This window comes from Crocodylus porosus, unplaced genomic scaffold, assembly GCF_001723895.1.
Source record: "Crocodylus porosus isolate Cpor-Errol unplaced genomic scaffold, CroPor_comp1, whole genome shotgun sequence".
Taxonomy (NCBI): Eukaryota; Metazoa; Chordata; order Crocodylia; family Crocodylidae; genus Crocodylus; species Crocodylus porosus.
The window spans coordinates 5,333,915-5,342,953 of NW_017728916.1; the positions used below are offsets into that span (position 1 = coordinate 5,333,915).

Sequence of the window (9,039 nt, forward strand, 5' to 3'; positions counted from 1 at the left end):
GATGCAGCTCTTCCTTCTGATGTGGTGGCCTGTAGTAAACCCTACCACCAGATCCCTCTCCCCCTCCCCTCCTTGGAGCTTGACCCACAGGGTCTCAGTTAAGCCTTCCTCTGGTCCCTTTTGGAAGGTAGAACTGGTATACTGTTCCCTAACATAAAGCGCTACCCCCCCACCTTTTTTCCCCTTCCTATCTCTTCTAAACAACCTCTATGTCTACTGCCAGGTCAAAAGTTTCATCCCACCATGTCTCCACTAGGCTAGCCAAGTCAATTTTACTACTTGCAAGCAGGAGAGCAAGCTCCTCCTGCTTGTTCCCCATGCTTCTTACATTAGTGAAGAAACACTTTAATCTCCCTGTGGGAGCCCTGTGCACCCCCCCTTCCTGAGAGACAGCTGGTCCCTTGGTATATACCTGAACTCTTACCTGGGCAGGTCCTACACCTGGTTGAGTTATCTATCGCACTTGTGGATCCCCGTCCCCCGACGAACTTAGTTGTGTGTGTGTGTCTGTGCGCGGGCCCATCCATGGGTAAGCCCGGGGTGCACGTGCGGGCCTGTCCACGGGTAAGCCCAGGGTGCATGTGCGGACATGCTGGCAGGTGGGCACTGTGAGTGTGTGTGTATGTGCATGTGTCCATGCACTTGGAGGCTAGTACAGTGTGTGTGTGGGTAGGCAGGCAAGCATTTTGTGTACGTGTTTCTAGGGAGGTGAGCACTTTGTGTGTCTGTGTCGGCAGGCAAGCAGTGCATGTGTATGTGGGCAGGCACTGTATTTACATGTGTAGGGAGGCAAGAACTGTGGGGATGCAAGCATATGGTGTGTTTTTTGTGTGCTGGGAAGCAAGCATGGGGTGTGTGTTTGCATGCGTGTGTAAGGAGACAAGCACAGCGTATGAAATTAGGCAAGTAGAGTGCGTTTTTGTGTAGAGAAGCATTGTGTGGGGTGGAGGCAGATACCATGGGGGGGCAGGGAGGTGTGGGGGGGCAGCGGCACAGGCATGGTGTGGTGGGGACACAGGCACGGCAGGGTGGGGTATGGGGACGCAGGCCCGGCATGCAGGGGGGCACGCGCGAGAGGGGGGACATGTGTTTAGGGAGCCTATAGCACTGTGTTTTTAGGCAGGCTAGCAGCATGTGTTTTTGTGTATGGCAGCAAGCACTGTGTTTTTAGGGAAGCAAATAGCATGTGTTTTTGTAGGGAGGCAAGCTGTGTTTGTCTATGCGTGTGCACATGCACGTGTAGCACTGTGTGTGGGTGTAGGGAGGAAAAACTTTTGGCATTTGAAGCATTCTTTGTTGCGGCAGGCAGCTGTTCTAGATTTGAAGGAAGCACTCAGGTCTCTTCACTTTTCTCGTTTGCTTTCAGGTGCAACATAGGAGGTAGACAGTGATTTTTTTAAGAACCACACAGTTAACTTTTAAACCATTAACTAGCTGCTACAGAAATCAATGCAGCTAACGTTCCTATTGTATCAAGACTGGTCTTGTGCAGATATTTGTGACAGGCTTTAAGAGGAAAGGAGTGCTATGACCTAATGTTCAGAGGAAACATTAGCTTAGTAGAAACGGAAAGGTGACGACATTTTGCATTAGTATTCTGTGTGTCCAAAGGCTGCTGCTCTTTTCATAACGTAAATGGAAAGGAGAGCTGAAAAAGTGCTGTGGGAAGCCTGTGGGCTGTGTGCCTGTTTATATGGAGGACTTTTGTTTTCCGCCAGATCTGTCTTTGGAACTTGACGGTCAGTTATATAGATCTCCTGGGTTTTTTCCTTCTTGCAGGGTTTTTTTGATATCCCTGTGGATAACTTATATGCTGAACCTGCTGTACTGAAGTGGATCAAGGAGAACATTACTGAGTGGAAGAACTGCACCATTGTTTCACCAGATGCAGGCGGAGCCAAGAGGTGAGTTCAAACCACCCTGAGACAGTTTGGACAGATCCTTGTAAACAACTGAACTGCGACCCTTTTAGATTTTTGCATTGCCTAAGTTCTGGAAGCTCTCTTTATCTATGTAAGCTGAGGAGCACCTTAACATATCTTCCTGGAGAGACATCCTCAAATCCAGGTTTAGAATATGTCCCTGGCTTTGCATGGAGATTTGAGGTGGGTTCTTAGAATTACTGTTCGGTAAACACTGGTAATTCATGCTTGCTTGCTTCTTTAGCCAAGGCTACACATGCTGTATGAAAGCGGAATTGTCTGTGGTTGCATATTAGCAAGGGAGGAAAAAGTAAGAACCATTTATGATGTTTCTCTGATACAGAAGCTGATATTTGAAATACTTTCCTACCTTTGCGTAGGTAATGCGTTAGTAGGTGGAGGGTTCTTAGAATTGCTCCTAAATTTTCATTGAGGAAATTCTTAGAAAACAAGAGCACTTGTAAACTTTCACACAGTGGCCACAGATTATAGTCCAAGGAAATATGTCGTTTAATTTGCGAGACATTCTCAAAACCATATTTAAGCCTTAGTGTTTCCTGCCAAGCCTAGTACACAAACTCCTTATTAGAGTAATTAAACCTACTGTTATAAACCTTAGAGTACACTGCAGCTGTGCAACCAGATGTTCTAAACATCCATTTTGTGTGGCCATTAAGGTTTATCTTGGCCAGAGTTTACAAAATAAGCCAGTTTTATATATAAGCTATTTTATCGTTTTTTGTACTTTGCTGCTTAGAATGCCAGATTGGCTAAACTGTAATCTCTGCATAAGACTTCCAAAATAACTGCATGTATTTCAGAAGTCTTGTGGGCAGGTTTTCTTCTTGTGATCACTTTCAAAGTACTATATGGACAAAGCTTAAACATCGTTTGAAGTAGAAAAGGAAATATTGTTGTTTTACAGATTGGCTGACCTTGGTGCCAGGCTTGGGTACAGTGTGTGACCTAAGGCTACACTGAGTGGTAATTTCAAGGTAACTGGCTCCCAGTCATGAAACAGACTCAATTAATTTCCCTCAGCACAAGATCAAACTGCTACAAACTAGTTATGGATAAATTTAGATTGGAAATTTGAAGATTTCTGACTTGGAGTAAAGTTCTGGAATCGCCTTCCAACCTAATAGAGGGGAGCAGAAAACCTGAATTGCTTTTCAGATTAAAATCGGGATAGGGAGTTCTGATTTAGTATGTGGAATTACGAATTTTCAGTCTGCGTTCGGGTATAAAGAGAACTGTTTTGTAGTGAGCCAAGTCTCTGGTAAGACCATGCCTCAGGGCTTTTTCTGGTTGCCTGTGTAGAACGGGAAGGATTTATTTCGTCTCTTATGGATGCTACTAGGTAGAGGGGAGGAGGGTTCCCCTGAAGCATTGGCTAACATCCCAATCCCAGTCTGTGGCATCAGGAAGAGGGTATTGAGTGTGAGGTGTGCTAATGCTTCTGCTGCTACTTGGAAAAACTCAGAGGTCCCTGCTTGGTGAGTCTTGTTCTTCTACTCAGGGTCACACCAATTGTCAAACCTGGAGTATGGAAGAGATATTTTTCTTATGTCAGATTAGCATGGACTGTGGGAGTTTTGCTATCCTTTGTAGCATTAGGGCAAGACCCTTTCCCTAGGACTTTTGAGTGTATTTTAATGACCTGGAAGTAGTTTGCTGCAGTGACAGACTGCAGGCAGCACCCTTCTCCCTTCTGCTTTTCCCTCTGAAATGTGATAGAGTGCTTGTGGTGTTGTACTATGTAGATGCATATAAGGGCTCAAGAGGGCCATTTTGAGGATTCCTTGGATAAATGATCGCCTGCAAGTGCTGTGGACTGAATGGGGTGGCCCAGGTGGCCTTTTCTGTCCCATGTTCCTTGTTTAAAAAAGCACTAGGTTAGCCTAGGTGTCAGTAAATTCAACAAAATAACTGTAGCTTATTCTCATGTGTTAGTTTAAAATCTGGTTAAGATAGACTGAAATATAAACTCCTCTTAAACTGAGCATAATACCTTTAGCAGCCAGATTGGGACCGAGTGCTGTAACATCCACAGAACCAAATCCTGAATTATCCAAGAAAGCCTTGCTGGTTGCTATGCTGCAATCAAGCAGTCGGTCAGGTTGGCTTTTGGCAGATGTAGAAGTAGTTGCAGTCTCCAGCCTGAAGCAGATGGGATCTATAACCACAAAAAATAGTTTAATTTATGAAGCTTGCAGTATCCAAGGGCACATGGCAATGCATGTCCGTTCGCCTTACATCAGACTGTGGCAAATGACCAGAAGGTTGATTTCAGGCACCACAACATGCACACATGATGCATCTAATTATGTTCGGGGTTGACCTTGGCACCTGTTGTTCCTCCAGAACAGGGGTCAGCAACCTATAGCCCAAGGGCCAAATCCAGTCCATGAATTTGGAGCTTCAGCAGCAGTGACTAGGCATTATCCTATGGTCCATAGGGAAAGGCAGCAGCAGTTATTGGCTCCAAGCACTACCTCACTGTTGCCTCTGACCCAAACTTGTGGCTTGCAGCCTGAAGTTTATTAGTTAGTAGCCTTAGTTTTATTATGAGGTAAACAGTGCAAAGACATTGGTTGGGGAACAGGTGTGTACCACCTCACCCAACTGCTTCATGGTAATTGCTACAAGTGCCTTAGATTTTTTTCAGTGAGCTGGCTAGCTTTACCACATCATAAAAATGCTTTGTTACTAAACTTGAAACTTGTTTAGAAATTGGTATACTGTTGGCTTAGGCAATACAAGTTCACATTTTAACCTGAGTTGACTGTCTGGAATTTTTCTTTCATTCCTTTGCCTCTCTTTCCCCATTAACTTCTTATAAGCTAGGGTCAGTGGTGATTTTAGTGTGCAGCAGAACATTTTAGATGCCACTTGTCTTTGTTTTTGGCGCTGACGCCTTTTCGCATGTGGGCTCAAAACTTGGATTGTAATTCCTGATATATAACTAAAAATATTGACTTGCCAGGCCTGTAGCTTCAGACTTGTATCCTGGTAACTATGTGTTAGCCTAGGGGTGGGCATTTATTTCAGCTGGAGGGCCACTTAACGAGCGTTAGTGAGCTGTGAGGGTGGTGCATACAGCATTAATGGTGAACATATTTTAACAAATTTTATGTGGGGTGGGGAGGAAAGCACACATCACATGCTAAAAATGAAGCATGTACTATAAAATATTTTATTTAAAAAAATGTTTTTTGTCCTGATTTGTGTTTGAGTGGAGTTTGCATAATACCTCAGACTAAAGTCTCTTTTTCAGGGGAACCCAACCAACCAGCAGGACACTTGGCCAAGGGAGGATGCTCCCACCCCAGCAGAGCCCAGCCACCCTGCAAATGACAAGGGAGCTCCTGCCCTGGCCTGCACCTCAGCACACCCAAGAGCTGCCTGTACCCCAAATGCACGTGCCTCCCACTCCCCATCCCTTCCCATCCACACTTGCCCTGTAAAGCCTGAGGAAGTCCAGCAGCCCCCTCCAGCCTGCCTCAGCTCCCCACCAGGGATGGGAGTAGCCTCACCTGGGTAGACAGGACTGGAGCTGTGCTGACTGGCTGGGAGGTGTCTGGTGGTTGGGCCAGCTTACAATGCTGCACTGGACTAGGCAGGAGGCAGGGCTGGGACCAGGGCTTCACATGCTGGGAGGTGCTGGGGAAACTCCGCTGCTTCCAGGCACAGGTATGGAGCACATACCAGATGGTCCTAGAGCCTGGGCAGCTCTTGCTAGCTCTGAGCTGCTGGCTGGTGGGGCACTGCCAGCCCAGCCCAAGCAGGGGTGCTGAAGCCTAAGCCTGGCTTACCCAGGGCCTGCTGTGTGGAGGCAGGTGGAGCTGCTTCTGCCCAACATCCTCCATGGTGCCTGCAGAGGCCAGAGTCCCCTTGGGCCCAAGCATGGCTCGCCTAGGGCCTGCATCTGCCCGGTGCCAGCAAACGCTGTAGCCAGCCTACCTGTGAGCCAGATAGAATCAATTGGCAGGCCGGATTTTGCCTACCCCTCTACTAGCCAAATCACAGCTCTAAACTGCCAACTTACTACCCTTTTTGAGATAAAGGAACTGAGGGGGGGGCTGCTTGAACTTCCACTAACGAGTCGGTGACATGGCATTTAAATATTCTTCTTACTATATCCAGCTAATGGTTTGCATTGTTCCTGCTTTTATAAGCCTGTCTTGATGTTGATCTGTGCAGCTGAGTGAATTAGCAACATGCAGTGAACCTGTTTAACTTGCCATTCCAAGGGGAACACAAATAACAGTAAATTATCCAGAGTGACCAATTATCAAGTGTGAATGGGGGTTGGAGGGCATGCTGATAGTGCAAATGAAACCATAGTGGTAAATAAAGCAGAGTTTACTGGCTTTGCCCACGCTAGCCTTGTCCCCCTAAAATTTTCTCTACTATTACATTCTGCTCACTGGCAACTGGAATATTCTGAAACAATAGTATACATGCAGGCCTTGCGATGCATCTGTCTTTCAGTAAGTCTTTGTAAAACCCTAAATCCACCATAAATCTACAAATTCTTAGTTTGTACTAATCGGGAGGATCACATGCTGCTACCAGAAGAGAGCAAATCAGAGGCTTTGGGTTCACTGATTTTTTGCAAGCATCTCCACCTACTCAGTTTTAGTGGCACCTTCCATGTAGGCGGTAATTGAAAACATCCCTCCTAGATGTATCAAAAATAGTTCTGTAATAATAGCTATGTTAGTTTGCTGTCCATTCAGTACATACAATCTTGGAACAGTTGTCTTTTCTTACCAAAGCTGCTTCCATGCAATAGTACACTTTGCAAATCTCTCTCTACAGAGTAACCTCCATTGCAGATCGGCTGAACGTAGACTTTGCCCTCATTCATAAGGAGCGAAAGAAGGCCAATGAGGTAGATCGTATGGTGCTGGTGGGCGATGTGAAGGACAGAGTGGCCATTCTGGTAGATGATATGGCAGACACCTGTGGCACCATCTGCCATGCAGCAGACAAGTAAGTGAGATGTAAGCATAGTCTGACTGAAATCAAGAACTAAATACAGGTGGCAGCTAGTAATGCTCCCTGATTGGTTTGGAGTCTTGTCCTGTCAAGGTAGATATGTTACAAAAGATGACCTGCAGTTTTTTATAGAAAAAGGAATGTGGCCTTTTTGAAACTTCATGGTTATAAAGGCCTGAAAGGTTTAGTTAAAAAGAACATTTTTTTAAAAAGTTGCACCTGTTTTTGTACCAGAAATAGCTAGAATAAACTATTTCCATATTCTGGCTCTGATAGAAGAGCTCTTCCAGCATGTATGATGACTAGGGCCCTGTTCACTTCCGATTCAGCCCAAATCAGGAACAGTGATTTGATTAGTTGATTTGGATCACTGTGCCCGATTCGATTGGGCTGTATCCAAATCTGAAGATTTGATGCTGATTTGGACATAGACAGCTTTAAAAGTTTTTTCTACATACCTTGAGGTAGCAAGTGTGGCTGCGATGCTAGTGCCCATGGAGTGTCCCACAAAAGCGCAGAGGTCCCTCCACGTGCTCGGACTTGAACCCAGAAGTGAACCTAAAGTACTTCTGGTCCATTTCAGGGAGTGCGCTGGGGAGCCCTGCCCCCCCCCCCCCATGCCCCATGGCTCCACAGTCAGCTGCAGGGGGACCCTGGGTGCGCCCCCAGACTCAGGAGGCACCAGACACTGCACTGGGGGGCTGCAGGGGTGGACCCCAGCATTCTCCCCAGTGGACCCAGAAGTAGACCGGAAGTGGTTCTAGTCCACTTCCACGTCTGTTGTTGAGCATGCTGGAGAGCCCCCTGTGCTTCTGTGGGACACTCCATGCGCCCCAGCATTGCAGCAGTCATGAGCCCCTGCTACTTAGAGGTATGTAGAAAAACATTTAAAGCTGTCTCTATGTCTGAATCTTTCCAAATCTCTGCGAATTGTTTCAGTGGGTTCCGATTCGATTCAGAGAGATTAAAGGGTCCTCTGATTCAATTCAGATTTGGAGATTCAGCCACCAAATTGGGCCAAATCTCCACCAAATCAAATCGGGAACCGAAGCTTTGCAGAGCCCTAGTTGCAACCACGTCGTAACTGATGGAGTAAAATTGGCTGAAAGCTTGTGTCAAAGAATCCATAATAGATAGTCATTATAATAATACACATGTTAAACGGGGTATAACTCCTCATTATCCAGCTTTTTGGGTGTCCTCTACATACAGGCTTAGCTAATTTTTAAGAACACACTTTTAGCCAGGTTTGTCACCCTGGTGTTGGTATAAATATTGTGCCCAGAAATATTTCATACCAAAACTAGTTCTAATCTTAGAGGTCCAAGGCTGAAGATCAAAGTTCTTCTAATACCCAAGTAACCTGCAGGAAAATGCACTGCAGTGTATGGCAGTTTAATACAGGCTGAAGCAGGTTTTCATCCTTTAATGTCACAGCTTGGCACTTCACTTGATCTGAGACAGGTTCAGCTGGAAGAAGCAATCAGTTACACAGGCTGCTAATGATGTAGCCCTCACACCTTTCACTATGCCATCAGAAGAGGTGGGGGAAGAGGAAGAAACCCACAATGTACACTTCTGACCCTTTCCCTTCTATGTCTTTTTTGCCTGCTAGGCTTTTATCAGCTGGAGCCACCAAAGTTTATGCCATTCTAACTCATGGGATCTTTTCTGGGCCAGCCATCTCCCGGATCAACAATGCCTGCTTTGAGGCAGTTGTAGTCACAAACACAATACCCCAGGAAGACAAGATGAAGCACTGCCCTAAAATCCAGGTGAGAGGCCACTTTTAGCCTTGTGTTTTGGAATGGAGTGTGCATCATTTGCTTGTTTGCCTGTGGGAAATAGGTGCCTTCCTTTTGCACCTCCTCAATTCTCTTACAGGTAATTTCAAAAGCAGGGAGGGCAACCCTATTTTGCCATCTCTGAAATAGCTTTGGAAAGCAGTTTCCTGTGTTTTAGTTTAAAATTTGGGTCTGGTCTACCCTATTTCTCCTGAAAGACTAGACAAGCTGCTGGGTTTGTGATGACCAGGGATCCTGGTTTTCTCTGATTTTAAAAATTGCAAATTCTCCGATTTAAAAACCCCAAATCTGTGATAATAATTAAAGGC

The 9,039-nt window shown here is 45.8% G+C and overlaps 1 protein-coding gene across 1 annotated transcript in view; it reads left to right on the forward strand.

The window, feature by feature from the left end:
- PRPS1 (phosphoribosyl pyrophosphate synthetase 1) overlaps positions 1–9,039 on the forward strand; it is a 23,812-nt gene that overhangs the window by 6,808 nt on the left and 7,965 nt on the right. Inside the window, exons 4-6 of the mRNA XM_019536288.1 lie at positions 1,780–1,904; positions 6,747–6,920; positions 8,542–8,701. Of these exons, the coding sequence (XP_019391833.1) occupies positions 1,780–1,904; positions 6,747–6,920; positions 8,542–8,701 (459 nt within the window). The remainder of the gene's footprint in view (positions 1–1,779; positions 1,905–6,746; positions 6,921–8,541; positions 8,702–9,039) is intronic.